Source organism: Vombatus ursinus, unplaced genomic scaffold (genome assembly GCF_900497805.2).
Source record: "Vombatus ursinus unplaced genomic scaffold, bare-nosed wombat genome assembly UNPS02015255.1, whole genome shotgun sequence".
NCBI lineage: Eukaryota > Metazoa > Chordata > Mammalia > Diprotodontia > Vombatidae > Vombatus > Vombatus ursinus.
In genome coordinates, this window is record NW_020955033.1 from 3,328,538 (window position 1) to 3,352,713 (window position 24,176).

The following is a 24,176-nucleotide window of genomic DNA, read 5'->3' on the forward strand; positions in this document are numbered from 1 at the left end:
CCCCGCGTGCCTGGCAGACGGCACGCGCTCAATCTGACACCGGTTCTACTCCTCAGGACCTCGGAGGCAGGGAAGGCAAAGCACAAACTTTAGGGGGGGCGCGCGGCTCCGCCGGGAATCGGCGCCGATTTCTGTCCCCGCGCTCCAGCCCGGCCCGAGCCTCCCCAGCCTTCGGTCCTGTCGCTGCGGGGTGCCTGGGATGCAGCGGCGCGCGCCGCAACCCCACCGGCCACCTTTCTTCCCCCTCACCCCCCTTCGCCTCAGCTGTGCTCTCCCTGGCAAGGGTTAGAGTAGGGGGATGGGGGCGGGGTCCCGCTCTCGCGGGATCTGCTAAAGACAGCCCCCCGCCACACACCCCCCCTCCCTGCCCCAACACAGACCTCGCGTTATTTGGGACTGGCAGGTTGAGGCTACTCGCGGGAGGCGGAGCTGGGGGTGTGGGGGGTGGGGAGGAAAGGGGGGCGTTTCGGCGACTTGTTGATCTCCGGCGTCACAGCTGGACCGGTGCCCCGGGGCTCCCGCATCTCGTGCGCATGCTCCGCGCCCTGGGTCGGCGGTGAGGAGGCGAGCCAGCCGGGTCCTGGGCAGCCCTCCCCCCCCCTCCCCGGAGGCCGCCTGAGGCGGCGGCGGCGGTCGTCGTTGTTGTGGTGGTGCCGACGTCACGAGGGGCCCTGGCCGCAGACGTGGTGGGCTTGGCCGATGTTTTGGAGCTGCTGCACAACCCGTTTGGAGCGAGCTGGCGACGCCAGGTCCAGGTAAGGCTCCGAAACACCTTCCTTCCCCTCAGCCCCTGGCCGAAATGAGCAGGAATGGCGAGGTTGCCCGCGGCGGTGTGAGGACGAGGGCGCCCGGGCCGAGCCCCTGCCGAGCGTGACCGGGGTGACGGGTGGGGAGGGAAACTGGGGGGATGTGCGGGGCGGGGGGGCGGTGTAAGGATGCGGAGGGGGCGGGGCTGGCTCCTCTTCTTCCCCTGCCCCTCCCACCCCCATCTCGGCTGCATTTTTGGTGCGCCACTGACTGGGAGCTCTCGACCTGCGGATGCTCCTGGTGCTGCTAGCACAGCTGCTGCTGCTGCTGCAAGTAAACAAGCAGCTGGAGGTGCTGCGAGCCCTGCATTTTGTGCACCTAAGGCATCCCGTGGGAGGTGGGGCGGGGTGTGCAAACCTGGCCAGAGGAACCTGGGGGCAGAAGCGCACTAACTAGACTGTGACCCCTCCTCCCTCATCCCCCCATTGCTATACAAAGGCTATTAGGGAGTAATGCAAGATTTCTTAAAAGTGGAAAACCGATTATTGAACGGGTCTGGGGGTGGGGGGCGCGGTTGCGGCTCAAGGAAAAGATTTAAAGGTCAAGCAAGGGAGTAAAAGAAGTGCTTGCTCAATACAGGAGTAGAGTGAAAGTTACACCAACTGAAGGTACTTTCGGACCCACTCCCCAGCATTAGCGGTAGGTAAAAAATATGTACAACAGCAATTATCAGATGTACTTGTGAGGAAGTAATACCCGTTTGTATTAGATATAGCCTTTTTGAAAATGTAAAAATTTTAAAATTGCGTTGTAAATGTGAAAACTACCGAATGTGAAATTCTACCGAATGTGAAACTAAAACGAGAAACTTTCGATATTAAGGAAATAGAGCAGAAATTCTTGAAGTATTTGGCAGAACCGGGTCTAGAACTCGTTCTGTGATCATCTATCTATACGCATATACATGCACTACATTATGTAGCTTTAACTTATGTTTCATTTCTAGTGTTAAAATAAATTTGCCTTCCATAAGCTCAGATTTGTTAGTTAAGGAAAGATGAGAAAGAACGGTAACCTTAGAAGTATATTGTATTGCAAAGAAAAATAAGCAAAGGATTGAAAATGTTTATGAGTAAACCACAGAGTTATTTGGATTTGGATAAATGGTAGTTGACTTCTGTCTAATAAACGTCAGAAAACTAGCTGATTAAGATTGCATTGAACATTTCTTAGAAGAAATGCTTTTGGAAATTGCATTGATTGATACTTCATTTGCCTAATTTTTTGTTGTTTAACATTTTATACTATGTACTGAGTACAATTTTATGCTTTGAGGGCATGTTAATATGACTGATCTTTACTCAAGCTTAGGACAATACAGGCAACACAGTCTCATTTTTTAAAAAAAAACTTAATGTTAAAAGGAATTGTAAGCCTCTAGGACAGAGGTGGGACTTTAATTAATGGACATTGTGATGTACAGAATTGTGATAGACTTGATATTCTTTTGAAATACTTCAAAATCTGTAAATAAGTCAAAATAAATGAAAATAAAGAAATGAATAATTCCATTAGACTTAATCATTCTTGTACTCTGGAGCTTTAGTCCTTTGCATATCAACCTGATTTGAAAATAAAGAAGAGAAAGAAGACTGACTAGGTAGGAAACTTAAAATCGTTTTATGGAAGTTATCAAGATTTGGATGGAGGTGAAGAAGAAAGAACAAATTAGAAACTCGTTGAAGGAAAAGGCATGGGAATTGGATAGAACAAGGAAGATGCAAAGATTGTCATGGTTTCTGCCCAGGAGAATGAAAGAATGGAGAATTAGAGAAATGAGATAATTGGAAAGAGCTGATTTCAGAAGAAATTATTTGTTTTAGACATAGAATCATATAGTAAGTGCTGTGTCTTGGTTATGGTTTGTTTTGTATACTTTTAATTTTAATTGAATTGTTATAGAAGGAATTTCAGGATCAATCCAATTCAATTTTTTTTCGTTTAGAGATTAAGAAACTAAAAGCTAAAGAGGTTAAGTGATTTAACCAAAGTGGCAGAGCTGAGTCTTTGTTTCCAAGGGATTAGCAGCTTTTTAAGAGAGAACCAACAAATTCTCTGACATTGTAAAAATAACTTTTTAAATAGCATTATTACAGGGGAGGAGAATCTGCTGCCTCCGAGGCCACATGTGGCCCTCTTAGGTCCTCAAGTTCTGCCCTTTGACTGAATCCAAACTTCACAGAGGCTATATATAAACCTTTTTGTCTGATGTGTTCTTATCTCATAAGTTAACCATAGCTGTGAAATCTTTGGCATGAATTGAAAATTTTACATGTGCTTTTTTGTTGTTCCAGACCTTTGGTGATTTCATCCAGCTGGAGAACTTCAGTATGCAAACTCCCTCCATTGATGAAGATCAGCAACTTATCTATAATTTATAGTCTTGTAGAGTTGCCCTGGGGGTACTGAGAAGTTCTATGACTTGCCCTTAGTAACAAAGTGTGTGTTTAAAGTGGGATTTGAATCTTGGTGTTTGTAATTCTAGGGCAGGTGGCCAAGTTTGCTTTTCTAGTATGCAAATACAATTGATAAATAAGCAATCAGCTATTAAATATGTATCAAGAACCTGCTAGATACTGTTCTTGGTAGGAATGCAAAGTCAAAAAAAAAATTCCCTGCTCTTAAGGAGCTTACATTTTATGGAGTTGACAACTTGTATATTATATGGACAAAATACAAGGTAATTTTGAAGGTGGTATTTGTTATTAGCAGCTAGAGGGCATCAGGAAAGTCAAAATTTAGGTGGTTAGGAGGTGCCACTTTGAAGGAAACCGGTGATTCTTTGAGTTGAGGGAGTGCATTCCATGTATGTGGGATAGATAGCCTTTGCAAAGATGCAGATAAGACTTGACATTTTATGTGAAAGGAACATCCGGAAGGCCAGTTTGACTAGATTGTAAAGTGTGTGAAGGGAAGTAATGTGTAATAAGCTAGAAAGGTAAGTTGCAACTATGTTGTGAAGGGCTTTAAAGGACAAAAAGAGAAGTTTGTATTTGATTCAAATTTAATAGGGGCCCCCTGAAGTTTATTTAGGAACGGGTGAGGCCTGTGTTTTTATATCACTGACAGCAGTGTGGAGGGGGGATTGGGAAGGGGAGACACTTCTAATTGGGCAAGCAGCTTGATTGGAGGAAGCACCTTAAATGTTCAGGTAAAAGGTCCTGATACAGGGATATGTGAAATGAGGGAGCGAAAGAGTTGAGGATAACAACAATGTTGCAAATCTGGCTGATGTCATTCCTGCATTTGATAGAAATAGGAAAATTTAAGAAGGCCTGGGGGTGTAAGGGGGGGAAGAATCTCAGTTCTGTTTTGTACACCTTGAGTTTAAGATAATTACATATGTATTTTTATACATAGCACAGGTATGCATATAAATTTTACATGCATAATTTTCAGTTAAAGTCAGGGATTTAATATAGCTTCATGTTCTGTGTATTTTAATTATATAATTTATGAAAGTTAATACAATAGAAAATTATCTCTCTGAAGACTAGGAACTGGAAGTAGAGCGCTGAGGGAGAACTTCCTTCTATTAGTTAAATAAGTTCACATACTAGCTTTTTGTCACCTTGGAAGACAAGACATGAGGAGTTCTTGTTCTGAGAGAATGAGGTATAGAATAAGAGAGAACAAAGGTGGAAGAGGGAAGCCAGAGGGGATGGACAGTGACTTAAGATGAAGCCCACTGGGACACCCTCAGTAGTATCTCTGAGCTTTGCTGTGAAGATCAGAGAGCAGGGGACATAGGGCTAATCGTAAGACTGCCAGACAGCATGAGAGAAGCTGCTGGTCTTTTAAACGATTAGAATCCATTGTTTCTAATAGTAATGTAATTTGCCTGTTATTGTGATTAGTCCACATGCACATAGAGCAGACTTATTTTATCATTTTGACTATAAGAACTTTAGGTACATTCTTAAAGGTGCTCAGAGCCGCAGCAGCTTTATGATGGTTGAAATTTTCTTTTCCCTTAGCTTCTGTAATAGAGTACTCACTTAATTTTCCTCTTATCTTTTCAATAACGTTTAATGTTTCCTTTAGTAGCTCCCCTTCCTGCCTGCTAAACTTGAGATATTCTTTATAGTCTAGACCTATTCTCTGTGTATGTTATCCTATTATTTTATTCATTCCCATGGCTGCAACTATCAAATACTATGTAGTTGGTATAAATCTGTATCTATAGTTCTGCTATCTTTCCAGAGCTACAGACCTAATGATTCCAACTGCTTATAAAAACATTTGTGTTTGAGGTGTCAGCATATTTCATAAGTAGGTTCATCTTATTTCCTTCCCAGACCTGCCCTCCAGATGATTTTCTTAAACTGCAAGTCTGACCATCTCACTGGGCTACTGCCTAAATTCCAGTGGGTCCTTTAGGGAAAAATACAAAACTCTCATTTTGTATTTAAAACTCACCAGTACCTGGTCCCAACATATCTTTTCAGCCTTATTTTATTTCATTTCAGTCCTTTTCCCAAACTTTATGTTCCTACCCTAACTGGATTTTGTGCAGGTCCTCACAAATAACATTCAGTTTTCTAGCTCCATGCTTTTGCATTGACTCTCCCCCATGCCTCAACCTCTGCTTCTAAGAAAGGTAGGTTTCTTTCCTCTGGATTCAGTTCAAGTGTCATACCATAGCTCATATTCCATCTCTTCTAAAATCACATATGTTTTGTATATGATCATTTGTGTCCATGGTGGTTGTGTCCACCAGTAGTATATAAGCTTCCTGGGGACAGGAATTGTTTCATTTTTATATTTGTGTCCCTGGCACTTTGGACAGTGTTTAGCACATAGTAGGCACCTAAGAAGGGGGCAGCTCTGTGGCCTGGTACATAGAGCACTGGGATTGGAATCAGAAAGACTCTTCTTCTTGAGTTCAAGTCTGGCTTCAGACACTTATGAGTTGTGTGACCCAGGGCAAGTCACTTAACACTGTGCCTCAGTTTCCTCATCTGTAAAATAAGCTGGAGAAAGAAATGACAAATCACTCCAGTATCTTTGCCAAAAAAACTCCAAATGGGGTCAAGAAGAGTTGGATGTGACTGAAAGAACTCAACAACAAGCGCTTAAGAAATGCTTGTTGGTTTGGGTCCATTTCTATTTCTTCATACAGGACATTTTCTAAACCTATGACTGTTATATCACCAGACTCTCCCAGTTACTTACCTTTTGACTCCTCCATGTCTTTTCCCTTACCCATATAATCATTTTCTAAGTCTTGCTGATTCTACTAAAATATCTCTTAAATAGCCTCATCACTTTTAATAATATTTCATAAAATATTTATTTTAGTCAGCCAAGATCTGCCTTCTCCCACCCCCCAAAAAAAGCCCACATAAAACAGATTACAAACATTTATAGTCAATCAAAACATCTTTCTACATTGACTACAATCATCCCACCTCAAAAAAAAAATTTGTCACATTTTTCATTTTGAATCCTTGACCTCTATCAGGAATTGTGTAGCATGATTCATCATTAGTCTTCTATAATTGAGGTTGGTTTTGCTGGTAAGAGTTTGTAGCACAATATTATTCCTTCATATTTATTTATATATCATAACTTATTTATCAGTTCACCCCCCAAAATTACTATTCCTTGCCACCTCAAAAAAGAGCTGTATTTTTGTATGTAATTAGTACAAAGTTTGTTATGCAAAGAACTAATCCCTTCCTTAACCTTTTCTCCCCCCTCCATTTCTCTTTCTCTATTTCTATGTTGAGTAAAATGTACTATAGCTCAACTGTTTCTGTATATATTCTTCCTTTTTTGACCAGTTCAGATGAGAATGAGGTTCAAGTTTCAGCCCACCCTTGTTTGTATAGATATTTACTTGTGTACCCCATTCCTTCCTATTCCTCTTTTCCCTTTTCATTCTTTTCTTAAGATTATCAAGACATTATGTCTTGGTAAGTGGTTCTGTTTGAACCACTCTCAGGCCTTGTCATTGGATTTTCTCTGTGAACCTTGAAGATGGTAGGGATCAGAAGGGACATATGTATCATTTCCACATTGTGTGTGTGTGTGTGTGTGTGTGTGTGTGTGTGTGTGTGTATGTATGTATTTGTCCTGGAAACTCTGGATTTTGATTGTGATATTCCTGTGAGTTTTCATTTTGCGGTTTTCTTCAAGTAATGACTAGTGGATTTTTTTTTCTGTTTCTGCTTTGCTCTCTAGTTCTAAGAGAACTAGAAGTTTTATTTAATATTTTTTTGTAATATAATGTGTAGGCTCTGGTTTTGATCACGTATTGACATAGTCCAGTGATTATGAAGTTTTTTCTTCTGTTTTCAGGTCAGTTGTTTTTGCTGCAATATAACTTCTATTTTTCTTCTGGCCTTCCCCCCCACCCCCGACTTTTTTGGTATTCTTGTTATTTCATGGAATCATTAGTTTCTCTTTGGTCCATTCTAATTTTTAGGGAGTTTTTGCTTGGGCAAGGTTTTATACCTCTTGTGTCATGCCATTAAATTCCCTTTGCAGTTGTTTCTAACATTGCATTCATTCTTTTCCAAATTTTTTCTCAAGTGCTCCTTTATAAGAAACAGTTAAAAAATTTTTTTAAAAATCTTGTTTCATCTCTTCTAGGCATTCCAGTTGAGTTTGTGCCCAAGCTATGTTTTTCTCTGATACTTTGTAGATATTTTGGAGTCATTCTCATCTGAGTTTGTGTCTTGAACTTCCCTGCCTCCAATAATAGCTCTTTATGATGGAATTCTTTTGTTTGCTTATTCTTCCAGTCTGCCTCCTGACTTCAGATTTGATGTTAGAGATGTTCTCTCCTCATTTCTGGAGCTACTTCTTTGGAGTATTGAGGGTTGTGTTATTCCAGGATCTCAGGGAACAGTCAGGGAACTAAAAGTTTAGTGTTCCAGGGCAAGTCTGATTGGTGCTACCCCTGATTGCTGCTCTGCAGGTTCTTGAGGTGGGCTTGGGTCTGTGTAACAAGTTTGGATTTTCATTGAAATGCTGCTAGACCCCTACCAGCCAGCTGATTCAGAGTGGCAGAATTCTAGGGGCACCCATTCTGTCGGGGTTGTTCTGGTTATTCTTTTGAATGCTGGGCTAGATGCTGGAAATGAGATCCTGTTTTGCAGTGTTCTGCACCTGAAGTCTGAACCACACCACTATTGCTACTGCTGGTTTTTGAATTTCATGCTTTCTCTACCACCACCTAGGGCCTCCCTACCTGGGACTCCCACGCCTGTGTGCAGATCTATTTTGTCAGTCTTCACAGATCTGTGACATGAAACTCAGTGCTGGGCGACAGAATTGCCACCTTGCACCTATTCTGCATAAAGTCCACTGGTTTGGGTCTGTGGATGCCCTGGTCGGGATCTGGGACCTCCTTTTGTGTCCCCGGTGCACAGCCCCACCCTGGGCTCCCTGGGGTGCTGGCCTGGAGCACTCCTGGTTTAAGTGTCTGCAGACCTCCCTGTCCTCCAATGCCAAGCTGGGCTGGACAAATAATTTCCTGTGCCTTTTTCCTGGATTTCCTCAGGCTGGAGCATTTTCTAGATCTATTGAGAGGAGTTTTAAGGAGGTGAGCTTGCTGAATTGCTTCTTACCACTCCTCCCCTTATCCCCTTACTTTTCTACCACTTTAGTTTAAGCACAGATTCTTTCCCCTGGAATATTGCAGTAATGTGATTTCAAACTGCCAGCTGCCCTTCTTATACCTTTCCTTCTGTCTAGAATGCCCTTTTACCCCATTTCTCTCTGTTGGAAATCTTTAAGGCTCAGCTTGAACGCTACATTTTCCATGATGCTTTCCCTACTACCTCCAACTACAAGTTAACTCTTTAGGCCTAAGAGTTCTTGTAGTATCATATGCCTATTTGATAGTTATTTTTATTCTATCTTATATTGTAGTTGTTTGTGTATGGGTTTTAACTTGAACTTCCTTATCCCTTCAATAAATGTGTGAATGGTATCAGTGGGTAATTCCCCATCATAGACAATAGACTTACAATAGATGCCCTTGTTGGCTATTTAGAAATAACTTGGAGATTCTAAAGAAAGCACAAAGGTGGGAAAAAGAGCTGCTAATAGAGAGCATAGGAAGTGTCCCTCCTTTTGTGTACCTCATTCTCTCAGGACCCCAGAATCTTATTTGGAGGCAAATCTGAACTTACTTTGGCTTTGCCTCTTTTTACCTGTGTGAACGTTGAGGAGTCATTTAACTTTCCTGGGCCTAAATTTCTTCATCTGTAAAATTAAGGAGCTGGCTACAAAGCAAAGAACAGTGGCTTTGGAGTCAGAGCATCTTGGCTCATATTCTGCCTATGCCACTACTTGTGTGAACCTTGACGTGTAAATTGTTCCCTAAGCTTCAGTTTCCTCATCTTTAAAGTGAGGATGTTGGACTAGATGGTCCCTCCTAATTCCGTCTGGCTCTATGACTTGTCTCTAGTGTTCCTTCCAACTTAAAAACTCTCCTATAAAATCCTAAAACATTAGGGAAAAACATGTCATATCCCAGTTTTAGACTACCAGTTCATAAATGAAGACAGGCAAGTGAGGATGTCCTTTCACAAAGCACAGTATACTTGTGCCCATGTGTGACTGCAGAAGATTTATGCTCAGGATACAAAGGAGCTTGGAATTTTTCAGGCTGATTGTCACATCATAATTCTACAATTTTGCTGCAAGGAAAAGACACATACTTGCCTGTTTCCCTCTATGTGTGTACATCTGAGTCAGAGTCACTGATGATAAGAGTTCTTAAGGACTAGAAGCTTTTTAATGATGACTAGAATATTTTTATTGTGTAATTCAAGTGTATTATTTTGAATAAAATTAGACAGTAATCTTTGGTGATATCAGATGACTCTGATAAACAATCAGTTGTAATCCAGTTGGCCATATTGTGCAGAAAGCCTAGAATCTTGGTGACCATATATATTCGGTTGCTGTTGAATTGAGTAAACATTATTTTGAGGCAAAGTGATGTAATTGCAAGAGTTGTTGGAGATGAAGTCAGGAGAGACATGTCTGAATTATTATTTGTTTTTTGACATGGTAAATTTAATAATAATAATAAATATGTAGTGTTTACTATGTGCTAGACACTGCAAAATGCTTTAACGATTATTATTTCATTTGATCTTCACAACAAATGTGGGAGATAGGTACTGTTATTCCCATTTTAGATGAGGAAAGTAAGTGCTTAATAAATGTTTATTGACTGAGTGATTGAGTGAGGCAAAGTGACTTGCCTAGCTACTAAGGGTCTGAGGCCAGATTTGAATGAATGCTTCTTGACTCTAGGCCTTTACTCTATCCACAGTACCACCAAGCTGCCTAGTTCAGAAATGTAAATTAATTGCTGGTGTAAAGGTTAACATGTATCCTTTCCCTTTTGAGTATTTTTTAGTTTTCTTCTGAACTATTTCATGAGTTTGAATGTTCTAACTAGATGATAAAGCTCCCTCCAGTGAAAGCAGGGACTGTCCTTATTTAAATTTTGTATATTTGCAAATTTTTAAGGCACTATTATAAATGCTAGCTATTGCAAAAACAGTTGCCAGATTTTGTCATTTTCCACTTCCTCATCTCTTACTTCTGTCCCAGAGAACTAACCCAAATAGAGACCTTCATTACCTCTTCCTGGGATTATTGCGGTGGCCTTCTAATTAGCTGTTGTCTCCATCGTAATCCATCTTTCACATTGCTACCCATATTTTTTTTTTTTTAACTAGGCAGTGGGGTTAAGTGACTTGCCCAGAGTCACACAACTAGTGAGTGTTATGTGTCTGAGGCCTGATTTGAACTTGGGTCCTCCTGACTCCAGAGCTGGTGCTTTATCCACTGCACTCCCTAGCTGCCCCCTACCAATACCTTTTACCTGAAGCATATTCCTGGCCGTCACTCCTCTGCTCAATAAATTTGAGTGATCTTCTGTTATGTCATACTGCTTCTTTGTTTCACAGATTTCCCCTAATAGAATAGTTTCAGGGATGGTCTTTGTATTCCCAACATATCCTCAACAGTAACTATTAGGTACTTAATAAATGCTTGCTGGGGGATTGAAGTCATTTAGCCACTCTGAATCTCAGTTCCCTTATTTGTTAAATGGAGTTGACCACATGTACATCTAAAGTTTCTTCCAGCCCTCCATCTTTGATTCTGCTAGCAAATTTATTTTTTTTTTTAACTTAAGGAGTATAACCCAGTAGAGACTGAGAAGACATGATCAGTGGATCAATAGAAGGTAAAAGAGGGGCCACTAGGTGGCACAGTGGATAGAGCTCCAGCCCTGGAATCAAAAGGACCTGAGTTCAAATCTAGCCTCAGATGCTTTATATTTACTAGCTGTGTGACCCTGGGCAAGTCACTTAACCCTTATTGCCTCACCAAAAAAAAAAAATGGTCAAAAATAAATGAACGAACTGTTTTACACCTATGTTTGACAGAATGTGGCTTCAGTTCATAATAGGTGTTCTACATACACCTTTTTAAGTTTTTTGTGTATCCTTGCTAAAGGGGTGTGTGTGTGTGTGTGTATTAAAAAAAGTTAGAAAATGCTATTTCAAAGGAAACAAGGATTGTGGGGTGGCCGTTAGTACCTTGTGCATAATCCTATAACTTAGAAACATTCTTAAGCTGTGTTTTCTGTAGTAAAAGCTTAAAATAGGTGCATAGATGGAAGACTTAAAAAAATCTTTATAGATGGTCTTTTACCACCTGAAAACTTATTTCCTTCCCACATATTCTTGGATTTCTTATTTGTTAATGTGAGTTGCCCCATACATGATTTCCTGTGGTCATGTAGATTTATACTTTGGTTCCCCAAAGTCTCATCATATCCCCACCTTTTTTTTTTTAACTTTCTTATTCCTACATCCTTATTTACTCTTGGCTATCATAAGCTCTCCCATTCACATGTAGTCCTGAATTCCCTTTCTAATTTAGTCTAGTCTTAGAGAAGGAACATAGAATCATAGATAAAGATCTTAGAATAAATCTTTTCTAATCCTCCCATTTTGACTTATCTGTGGTCACACAATAAGTGGCAGAGCCAAGATTTGAACCCAGATTTTGTGATTACGGATAGGCAGCTGCAATTGGCTTGCCCACCTTCTGTCTCCTTCCTATCCAGACCTGCGTGCTAATATTTACTTGAGTGTTGGAAAAGTCCAGACACTGACAAGTGAAGTTTGGGCACTTTCCTTTCATGTGCTCCTAATGATTTACTGGTGCTGCCCAGCAAGTGTTTTTCTGGTCGCTGAATTTTGCAGTTTTCCACCCCTAGAAAGGGCCGGGAGGGTCTATAGATTGGCAGAAAAGTCAGATCTCCTCCAGGAAGGTGTTAGGGTTGTAGTAGAATCTTTTGGCAGTTAGCATAGCAATAATGCTGTGCTGTTCCTCTGTTGTAATCTGGATTAAATTTGTAGCTCTAGGATGAGGTTTCAAATGTCAACATAAAGTATTTTTAGACTTTACTATTTTGTATTGAAGTTGTGATTGAAATAATCTTAAATTCAGATGTATGGATAAATATATAAACTTGATAATACTCAAGGCTTTAAAAAGCATTTAAAATTATTTAAAAATTTTAAAAAATTGTCTCGAAACTTATTTAAATGCATGTCTTCAAAACATATTGGGCGTTTTGCCAAACTGGAAGGGCAGCTGGGTGATGCAATCCAAGCTGATAGACACTAGCTCTCCCTGTTTGCCTCAGGCTGCTCATCTGTAAACTAGCTAAGAAAGGAAATGGCATACTACTCCAGTATTTTTGCCAAGAAAACCCCAAATGGGGTCGCAAAGAATCAGACGTGACTGAAACAACTGAACAACATGCTTATTTCATGCTTGATGATATTGGCTAACCTTTGGATTCTATTTTTGTCCTTAGCTCTGATGCCTCATTTGGGTTGTCTTTTGTGAAAATTAACGTGATTAAACTTTGACTAAAGGATAAAGTCTTTAGTGAACTGAAAAGTTTAGTTATTGATTTATGTGATATCAAACTGGTTAACTGCATAACTGCTTATTGACTACTTTAAATGTTAAGTTTGCTAACTAGACTTTTCATTTGTTTGATAAATGATCAATATAAGGATATTGGATATTCCAAATATGAAATGTTCATTTTTCTGCCTATTTAAGTTGTAAATTTTAAGTCAAAAATAATTTTTTATTTTTTGTTGAGAAATTATATTCTCAATAAAGCACTCCTAGAGAATATTTTCAAAGTTATAAAGGCAAATCATAGAAACATAGAATTGAAAGCAAAGAGTTGACTCATTAGAAATGAGTCAACTAGTGTAGTCACATTTTATAGATGATGAAACAAGTCTAGAGCGGTCAAGTGACTTGCCCAAGGTTACAAAGGAAGTAAGTAGCAGAGTCAGAATCTGATACCCAGATCTTTTGTCTCCACATTCAGATTAGATTTTCTCTAAAAGTGAATGAAAGTATAATTTTAAAATAATGAAATGAGCATATCCTGTTTTGAATGTAATACATTCCTAATTTAGCATAATTTTATTGACTGAGATTTCTAATTTTATTAAAGAAAAAGTATTTTACTATGGTCAACAAACTCATCCTTAAAGAAGGAATGAGAAAGTGGACCTTTAGCAAAGTTGGGGACTTAGGTTATATAACATTATTTATGCTGTCAGACTCAGTTGAGAGGTGGATTAGTTTTGCTGAAGTGATTTTTTTTTCTTACAAGATGTGGCTCACTGGATAAGAAAGGAGGGACATATTTGAAAAGGTGATATAAAAACTATAACAATAAAATTGCAAATTAAAAAAATAGAGAGCGTTGTCAAATGCTGTAATTGCAATAGTTTGCTTTGTCCTTTATCAATTGGTCTGTTAGTATATATACTTATTAAATTGAATTAAATTTGGACTTTTAAGCCTCTAGTTTATCATGCCTAATTAACATAGTAGTTCTTTTTTTAACTTCAGCAAGTTTAAATTCAATTTTTATTGAATTTGAGTCAGGTATTTTTGAGTTAAAAGACAACTGTGTGGTCCAACTATATCATTTTACAGACCTACACTCAGTTAAATTGCTTGCCCATGGCCACTGAGCTAATAAGTATCAGTGTCACTACTTGATCCCAAGTTCTTCAACTCGGCAACTTTATATTACCTTTGTTTCCAAAACAGTGAGGGCTTTTGCTTTATATTATGATTAAATCACTAGATACTTTGCTGAGGTACCAACAGGATGTTTATTATTATCCCCTTCTTATACTCTCTGGTCCAGCTCTTCCCATCTCCCACTTCTGGCAGTAGACATAAAATGAGTTCAAATCTGGCCTCTAGCTTTGTGACCCCTAGGCAAATCACTTAACCATGATTGCCTCAGTTCCACATCTGTAAAATGAGTTGGAGAGGGAAATGGCAAAACACTCCAGGATCTTTGCCCCCAGTGTGGTTAAGAAGAGTCAGAAATGACTGAAAAATGACTTGAAGAACAATTAAAAACATTACATACCTATTTTGTTCCAGGCACTGTAATAAATGCTGGAGATAAAAAGAAAGGTAAAAGACAGTCTCTGTTCTCAAGTTGCTCACAGTCTAGAGACATCATGCAAACAGCTGTATTAAACAAGCAGTACACAAGATAAATTGGAAACAGGCAACAGATAGAAGGCACTAGAATTAAGGGGAATCAAGAAAGGCTTTCATTTCAGTAAAAAGTGATATTTTAGCTTGGATTTGAAGGAAGCTAGGGAAACCTAAAAGGTAGCTAAGGAGGAAGAGTATTCCAGGCATTGGGTCAGTTAGTGAAAACATCAGGAGCAGGGAAATGTAGTTCTCAAGAAACAGCAAGGAGGCCAGTGTCACTGGATTGAAGAATATATGGATGTGTGTAAGATAATAAGCATCCTGGAAAGGTAGGGTGACTAATGAAGGGCTTTGAAAATTATTACATTTAATCCTGGAGGTAATGGGGAGCCACTGGAGTTTTACTGAGTTCAGGGGGTAGAGGGAACAGATCTGTGTGACAATTGCCACATTTTTCTGAGTAAAGTAGGAGATGGAGTCAATTTGCTTGCCTAGAGAGAGGAGTGAGTAGTGTTGACATTTCCTCTCAGGAGAAAAATGTTTTGAAACGGCACTCCTGGAGAGTGTGATATTCAACTAATGCTTAACAAATTGGAGGGGAGAGGGGTTTGGCCTTTGAGGTTAAATAACAAATTTTTACCTCCATGTGATTTGAGGGACATATGGGAGGCATTCGAAGGGATATTTTGTTACCCTGTACTTTCACCATGTACCCTTGAAATTACCCACTTGAATAATGTCCTGCTTGGAATACTGTGAAAGGCAAAAGTTCCTATTTTACAGTTAGAGATGTTTTAAATTGTGTATGTCCCTGGGAAAGATGATACATAGAATTGAATTCACAAGAATTTCAATATGTATAATATAGTATAATTGAAAAAACACTGGATTTTGAGTTAGACCTGAAACCCGGGTTCAGATTCGGAATTAACCACTTAGAACCTGTATGTCCATTGTTGGTCAGTTATTCATTCGTGTCCAGTTCTTCATGGTCCCATGAATCATAGCATGCCAGTGCTATCCATGGTGTTTTCATGTGACAGATACTGAAATGGTTTGTCATTTCCCTCTCTGGCTTATTTTATAGATTCGGAAAATGAGGCAAACAGGGTTATTTGACTTGTCCAGGGTCACACAGCTAGTAAGTGTCTGAGGTTGGATTTGAACTCCCATCTTCCTTACTCCAGGCCCAGCACTCTATCCACTGAGCCACCTACCTGCCTCCTGTATGACATGGACCAAATTGGTTACCATTTCATTTTCCTCATCTGGAAAATGAAGGGGTTGGATTCTTTCCCTCCTTTTCATAGTCTCTGGAGCCGGAGGACTTGGATTCAAACCCCACTACCAGTATGACCTGGAGTAAGTCACTTAACCTTCCTGAGCCTCAATTTCTTCATCTGTTAAATGAAGGGATTAGACTAAATGACTTTTCATTTTTTTAACGTTCAAAGTTTTCAGTTCCAAATTCTATCCCTTTCTCCCTCCTCCACTCCCCCTAATATTGAACCAGCCCTGCATTCCTGGTATAAATCCCACCTTGTTATAGTGTATGATTCTTGTGATATATTGCTGTAATCTTTGCTAGTATTTTGTTTAAAACATTTGCATCATTATTCATTAGGGAAATTGGTCTATAATGTTCTTTCTCTGTTTTGGCTCTTCTTGGTTTAGGTTATCAGCACCATTGGACTCCACCTATTTTTCCAAATAGTTTATATAGTATTGGGATTAATTGTTCTTTAAATGTTTGGTAGAATTCGCTTGTGAATCTATCTGGTCTTGGGTTTGTTTTAGTTTTTTGTTTTGTTTTTTTCTCAAGTTCATTGGTTTGTTCAATTTCTTTTTTTGAAGACTGGGTTATTTGAATAGTTTATTTTTCTGTTAATCTGGGTAATGTATGTTTTTGTAGATAGTCATCTATTTCATTTAGATTGTCAGATTTATTGGCATATAATTGGGCAAAATGGTTCCTAACAATTGTCTTAATTTCCTTAAATGACTTTTTAGATCCCTTCCAACTCAAGCTTTATGATCCTATGTAGCTAAACTGAACCAGTTATTATTTCTTGTATTGGTACCTATCTGCATTCACTTTAATGGAATGTGTAGAGGAATTTGGAACTTGGTAATTAGTTAGAAACCCACTAGATTTTTTTTTTTAAGTAAGGGAATGAAAGAAAGAAAGATACCTGAGGTTATTGTGGCAGATATGAAGGATTGATTGAATGGTTATGAAGGCTTTTACTAGAGTGATAGCAGTAGTAGAGAGGAGGTAATACCTGCAGGTAAACTGTCATAGGTGGAATCAGTAGGACTTGGTTGACTAATTGAATATCGGATAAGGATAATACCAAACTTTCATAGTGACAAAATCACAAAATTTCAGTGTTTGAAGAAACCTCAAATCATCTTCTTATCTGACCCTGAATTGAAATCCTTTCCAAAATATCTCTAAGTGATTATTCTACCACTGCCAGAAAACGTCTTAGTCTTTTCCTGAGAGGAAGTGTTGATAAAAATAAATAGTTGAAATTGAGAGTGTAGGGGTGTGGTAGATAGAATAAAAACCATAAACTCATCTAACATTGATGTAGGGTAGAGAAAGATTTCCAAGACTGATAAAAATATGAGACTTTAAAGTATGATAATACTGTAAACAGCCTGTACCATAGAGGCCAATGGGTGGCCTCATTTGGCTCAGTTGCCAAATTTAGAGCTGATTCCAGCAACATGGAGAATTGACCAGCCTTGGCACAGCTGACTCTGACTGGACACACTGGTATTCCAGGACAGGCAGCTCATAAAAATAAATTTTTGTTATACCTCAGATAATTGAGGCTATTTAGTAAGTGAGATGTTAATGTTGAACTCATACTAGCCATAAATGATTAGAGATAACATCCTTTGACATTGTGGGTAGCAAAAAGATAAAGCACAAAAGAAACTGTTGTGTTGTTCACTGGTTTCAGTCATGTCTGACTCTTTGTGACCCATCTGAGGGTTCTGTCTTAGCAAAGATAGTGCAGTGGTTTCTCATTTCCTTCTCTAGTTCATTTTACACATGAGGAAACTGAGGTTGAGTAACTTGCCCAGGGTCAACAGCTAGTAAGTGTCTTCAGGCTAGATTTGAACTCAGGAACACGAGCCTGGCACTCCCATCCACTTGGTCCTTAGCTTCCCCAAATGGAGACTCTAGCTTTTTAAATTTTATTTATTTATTTTTTTTGGGCGAGGCAGTCAGGGTTAACTGACTTGCCCAGGGTCACACAGCTAGTATCAAGTGTCTGAGGCTGGATCTGAATTCAGGTCCTTTTGACTCCAGGGCCAGTGCTCTATCCACTGTGCCATCTAGCTGCCCCTCTAGCTTTTTAATTTAAAATACATTTGGAAACACCCTCTTCCTATTTTAATTATACTGGTTGTTTCTGTGCCTATATTATTTAATTCATTTTTTGGAAATACCCTCCTGCTATTTTAATTTTACTGGTTGTTTCTGTGCCTATATCATTTAATCCATTTAATGAGCATTTTTAAATGCAGATCATATGTGCAGTGATGTGTAATAAATGCTATGAGGTGTTGAAAGCAAATAGAAGACATTGTCCCTTTTCCAAGAACAGTATGGTCTAGTTAAAAGACTAAGAAAACAAACTTAGTGTGTGTCATGCTTGAGTATTAACTAATTCAAACTAATGGAGTAAATAAGTTTTAAATTGAGGTATGCTTTTTGGAGAGTCTTGAATTGATTCTTGAAGGAGAGAATGGGTAACAATTGGAGGGAAAAAGGACAGTCTAGGAGGGAACAAACATGAGACATATGGGAATTACCCTTCTTTATGAATGGCCACAAAAAGAAAACAAATAGAATTTCGTAATTATAAATATGGAAGAGAGGGAATGAGGAGAGAGACTTGTGTGCTAATTAAGATTCAATCTAATATAGGAAAACTATAGTCTGGAGAATGAGATGATGCAAGTGGTATATCAGAAAAATTATCTTGGGAGCTCTTTGTGCAGGAATGACTGAAAAAAGAAGAGACTGGAATATGTCTCATATGTTTTGTTATTCTAATGGTTTAAAAATGAAGTTTATTTTTGGCTATTTTATTTCTTCTCCCCTTTGTAGATGCTACCCTTAGAAATTATTTAAAAAAGTAAAATCCGTATGTGGAATATAAATAATTATCAAAATCCATGTTCATCCAATGCTATAGATATTCTTAACTATTTTATTCTTTAGGTGACAATTGGGCTTTTCCTCCCTCCCAAAGTTGCTAACTTTTGGTGTTAAGTGAATGTTATTACATATATGATTAATGGATTTTTTTCCCCATTGTGCAAAATATTAGTTATTAGATTTGAGTTTTATCACAAGGTTTAGTCATCCTGAGCATTGCTAAATTGAAAACCCTAGTTATTACGAAGCTGATTTTGTTCTTTGTTTTTGATATTTTTCTCAGTAATATAGTATTGTAACGGTTTTGCAATTTGTTGTGTATTTTTTAAAGTACATTGATTTGAAATCTGTTGTAAAACTGAGGTTTAAATTAGACTGAAAATATATCAAATATTCCAATTTTTAAATGAGTTATTTTCATTTTAAGTACAGTTTTTACTCTTCACTAATTAATTAAACCTGTTCATTTTTTCTTTTTCTAGGATTAACTCTTTTTTGAGATTTAATGCTTTGTTGAAAGAAACAGTCAAGTCTTTTTACATTGGCTCTTTGGACATATTCTGCTAATGTTTTTCAAATTTCTAATTTAATTTGAATATCATCATGGGAGGAGCTGTGAGTGCTGGGGAAGACAATGATGATTTAATTGACAACTTAAAAGAAGCTCACTACATTCGTACTGAAAGAGTGGAGCAAGCATTCAGAGCTATTGATCGAGGAGATTACTATTTGGAAGGCTACAGGGACAGTGCTTACAAAGACTTAGCTTGGAAGCATGGAAACATTCACTTATCAGCACCTTGTATTTATTCTGAAGTAATGGAAGCATTGAAACTTCAACCAGGATTGTCTTTTCTTAACCTGGGAAGTGGAACCGGATATTTGAGTACAATGGTGGGCTTAATTTTAGGTAATTTCATTTTTGAGAATTTTTAAATATAAGCAGTCCCCCAGCTTGGATTTTATTAAAAGCATGTATATTGTTAATACTGTTGTGTATTATATGTAATATTGTATGTATATTATATAGTCATTCAATGCTATGCATATAAGATAACTTTGAAATATAAAATAACCTTCCTTTTCTCTCTCGCTTCTAGTTAAGAGGCAGATGCCACTTGCTAGACACTAACTGTACTTGTAAACCTTTTGTCTCCAATCTGAAATTTTTGTAAAAAGCTAAGGAGTATAACTGGAATCCAGGCAAATAGGATTACACTATAGTCCTCTTTTGGGGGGGGGAAATCCTTGCTGCTTATTTGAGGAGTAAAATGGAGAAACAATGTCTTGACCTTTTCTCACTATCATGACAATATTCTCTTTGTTATTGGAGAGAAACAGGTAAAGTAGAGGTAGAGAAGGTGGAAATTAGGATTTTAGAGAGACAGAAGGAAATTAGGGTTATGGGATGCAATTAGGGTTATAGGAAATCAAAATGTGTGGTTTATGGGTATAAAAATGTGAGAAATAGGTTCCTGCTGTAATACAAGGTAAGGCTTTATAAGAAATGATTGCACTAACCACAAAGAGTAATGTATTTGTTGTAGAAGATCAACTAATTAGGCATTTTTGCTTTTGGTGACTTCTAGTTTTGAAAGAAACATATATGAAGTTACCTACTATCAAATCAGATAGTGTTTGTAGAGCACTTTACAGCCCTTAAATTGCTATATAAATGTTAGCAATATTTTTGATAAGCCACCTAGATAAGTGTATATATGTATGTGTATATGTATTTTAGTAACATTTGAATCTAGCTCTGAATTGTAACTTTTTTCATTTCTTGTTATTGTCACTCTTATCCTTTGTGTTGCTGATTTAAGGCAATTGGATAAAAAAAGGTAAGCTTGGTGAAGGTCAGTGTAAGGATAGATGTGATGCTAGTATCTTGTGGGAATCATTTATAAATAGCAACTGAGACATTTGAATCTTGGGACAAGTGGATGTTTGTTACCCTTTGGTTTGGAAGAGGTTTTTCTATGTCCATATAGCTTTCCTTTATATCACAGAGATTCTTAACTTTTTCTCCTGTAAGTCCCATGATTTTGTGATTTACAAAAAGCTTCCTTTCATTTGCATAGCATCTTAAGAGGACACATTAAATACATATCAGGGTTTTGCTGGGAAAAAAGTTTTAATAATAATGAGGATAGTATCTAGCATTTCATAGTCCTTTAAAGTTTGCAAAGTACTTTACTTGTCTCAGTTGATCTTCACCTAGTAAAGTAGGGAGATAGGTGCTACTTATTGTCCAAATTTGCCCATAGTCCATACAGGTAATGTCTGAGGCTAGATTTGAACCAAGGTCTTCCTTACTCCAGGTGCTGTACTCTATCTACTGGAAAGAACTTCCTGTGAATAGAGGTCATCTAGTCCAGTGGTTCAAACTCAAATAGAATCAAAAATTCACTAAAATGTACGTCAGAATCCCTGTGGGACCATATTAACTTAGAAAACCCACATATTAACAGTATCTGTTTTATATTTAAATTTATTTTGTTAAATTTCCCAATTACATTTTATTTTAGTTAGGGGCACACTTCAGAGCATTGCCAGTAGGCCATTTTGTTTGTTACTTGTTCTAGTGTAAACTTTTTTTAATAGATGAGAGAACTGAGTTCCACAGAGGTTTAATGACTTTTCCCCAAGGTTATACAGATAAGTAATTATTAGATAAGGATTCAAACCTAGGTCCTCTGACTCTAAATCAGCCTAATTTAATGGAGTCATTTTGACTTAAGGATGATGTAAGCTATTTTCTTGGTCATACAGTCTCAGTTAACTAGCCAGATGACATCAGCAGCACTATTTTCGGTATCACACTACCTTATGGCATCTACTGTGGATCTAGTTCTCACAAAGCTAATCAGAAACACTTTAAACCAAATCTTGTGATCTTCAAATGCAACAACTCCTGTCAGCCTTTGTGCTGAGATGTAGTAGCAAACCATCAGAACACATCCACGCAAATGGTCACTAAATCAAAAGACAGTAGATGTTAACCCTCTGGAAATGGGGGCTTTTAGTTATGTACTTTTGTTCATAAGATATAAGACTACCTTATTTCTGCCTAAGAAATACCCCAACCAGGATTGATTTAACCTCTACAGGTCTTTGACTCAATGATAACTTTTTCTGTTCTAACATACAAAATTCAGTGAAAAATCTGTAACATTGTGAAAAAAGAGTCAACTATATACATGACATGGTGTCCAAATAAGGTAATGTATGATGCCTTACTAGGAAAGTGAGGGAAGTGATATGTCTCTGTATTCTACCTTGGTCAGTCAGTCCAAAATAAATGCCATGTTTTGGTTAGGACAGTGATAGATTAGAGGGGAAAGTAGACTGGTAAGAGACTTGGAGACATTAGGATTCCTTGAAGGAATTGGAGGTGTTTAGCAGGAAGGATGGGAGACATAATAGGCATGTGATGGCTGTCTTCAGGTACTTGAAAGGTTGTCATGTGGAAGTGGGACTAGACTAGACTAGACTTGATAACATTTCTGTTTTCACAACATCTCTTGCCTCCCTTTGCTTCACTAACATTACAATTATTCTGGTTCAGGCCATTATTATTTCTTATTCCTGAGTTCCCTACTGCTTCTGAAATTCTGTCATTGTCTTCCCAAGAAAACCAGTTCCTACTTCAGCAAAAGAAGTGTTTTTTTTTGTTTGCTTGTTTGTTTTTGTTTCTTAAACAGGACCTTATAAAAACCCAAATAATCCATAAGATCTGAGAGGCAGCATGTTGTAGTTCAAAAACATTAGACTTGGAGTCAGAAGACCTTCTTATCTTTGTGTCACTGGACAGGTCACTTCACTTCTCTTTGCTTCCTCATCTGCATCCAGATGGCACAGGGGAGCTGGGCCTGGAGGTAGGAAGACCTAAGTTCAAATGTGGCCTCAGACATTTATTGCTTGTGTGTGAACTTGGGCTGACTTTTGCCCCAGTTTCCTTAACTGTAAAATGGAGATAATAATAGTACCGACCTTCTTTGGCGATTATATGGATAAAATGAAATATTTGTAAAGTACTTAAACCTTAAAGTGCTTTGTAAATGCTAGCTATTGTTATTACAGAAGAATCATAAAGGCTCTGGATAATTGTCCCATGCTAGCTAAAGTGAGAAAAGAATTACACATCCAAGTTTTACCCACTAACCCTGAGTATCCCATAGGGCTTGGGCCTTTTTTCCTTCCCTAATATCCAATTTGCTTACTCATCAGCTCCCAAGGGCTCAGTTACTATCTCCATGCAGAGGATTCCCAGATTGATAATACATAAACCTGTCCTCTCTCCTGAGTTATAGTCCAGCATCACTAACTGCCTTTTGGACATCTGGAATTAGATGCCTATAAGGCATCACAAACTCAACTTTTCTCTAACAGAACTCATTATCGTCTCTTAACTTCTTCCCTACTACTGTGGAGGGCACTGCCATCCTCCTAGCCCACAATCTGACTCATTCATCTCAGTCCTATCACACGTAGTCCATTTATCAATCTATTGTCATCTTGGAGTGTGTTTTCACAAATATCTCCTTTATAAACTCTTCTCTACAACTATTCTTATGTCATATTTGGACTGTTATAATACATAATTTGGGCAACATATTTTTTGTCTTCTGGTTGATCTCCTGGTCAACTATGCTGCCCAAGTGATTTTTCTAAAAAGCATGGGTCTGACAATGTCACCCCAGTACTCATTAAACTCTTTATTACATCTCAGATCAAAGATAAACTCTGGCACTTAACATCTTTCACAACTTGGCCCCTTCCTTCCTTTCTGTGGTATTCTTTTACTTCATTGTCTTCCACACACACCCAAGCTACTTGCTGTTTATTACACATGACACTTAAGGGTCTCTACTATGTGCCCTTTTACTGGCTGTTCCTCCTGTCTGAAAACAAATGCTTTCTCTCTGTCAAGGTTTCTCTGGTTTCCTTCATGACTCAATTCAGTTCCACCTTCTGTTGGTGGTCTTTGCTATGTCTGTCCCTTTCTTTCCCCCACACCCTCCCTATTGATAGTACCTTCCTTCTGAGATTACCTTCCATTTGCAGTCACACACGAACACTCTTCTGACATACACACATTCCATATATAGCTTTAAAATTTCATTGCATGTTGTCTTCTCCTACTAGAATGTTAGCTTCTGGAGGTCAGGGACTAGACTAGGTAGGCTTTTGCTTTCCTTTGTATCCCCAGAATTTGGCAGAGTGCTAAGCACATTAAATAACCTCTGAGGATGTCAGTTTTCTCAATTGTAAAATGAGTGGGATTGGTCCAAATAATCTATAATTGATGAAGATGATACTTATTTTATAATATTTTAAATTATAAATATATATGTATGTGTATATACATATATACACACGTACACACATATATGTATATATATACACACATATATATATAAATAATTGTAATGTGGCCTATCTAGTGGTGGCGCACCTGTTTTGGGACGTGTAATCTAAATATCCTCAATATGCCCATGATGAAAGCAGTGTTTAATTGGTGACTTAAATTTTTGAATGGAGGTCTTCATTTCCAGGGGTAAAGTGAAGGAGTTGAATTAGTTGGCCTCTTAACTTTTTCAGCTCTCTAAATCTAGAATCTTATGATATACCTTAACTGTTT

At 38.3% G+C, this 24,176-nt stretch overlaps 1 protein-coding gene across 5 annotated transcripts in view; it reads left to right on the forward strand.

Annotated features, from left to right (window-relative positions):
• The first annotated feature begins 644 nt into the window (after positions 1 to 644).
• LOC114031830 (protein-L-isoaspartate O-methyltransferase domain-containing protein 1) overlaps positions 645 to 24,176 on the forward strand; it is a 53,403-nt gene continuing 29,871 nt past the window's right edge. Inside the window, exons 1-3 of one of the 5 annotated variants that reach the window (XM_027846975.1) lie at positions 645 to 755; positions 1,387 to 1,446; positions 19,015 to 19,442. In XM_027846975.1, coding sequence (XP_027702776.1) covers positions 19,136 to 19,442 — 307 coding nt within the window. In that variant the 5' untranslated portion in view covers positions 645 to 755; positions 1,387 to 1,446; positions 19,015 to 19,135. Of the gene's footprint in view, positions 756 to 1,054; positions 1,447 to 4,968; positions 5,408 to 19,014; positions 19,443 to 24,176 lie in introns of those variants that run through there. The other 4 variants (XM_027846973.1, XM_027846974.1, XM_027846976.1 and 1 more) reach the window with 4 other exon arrangements.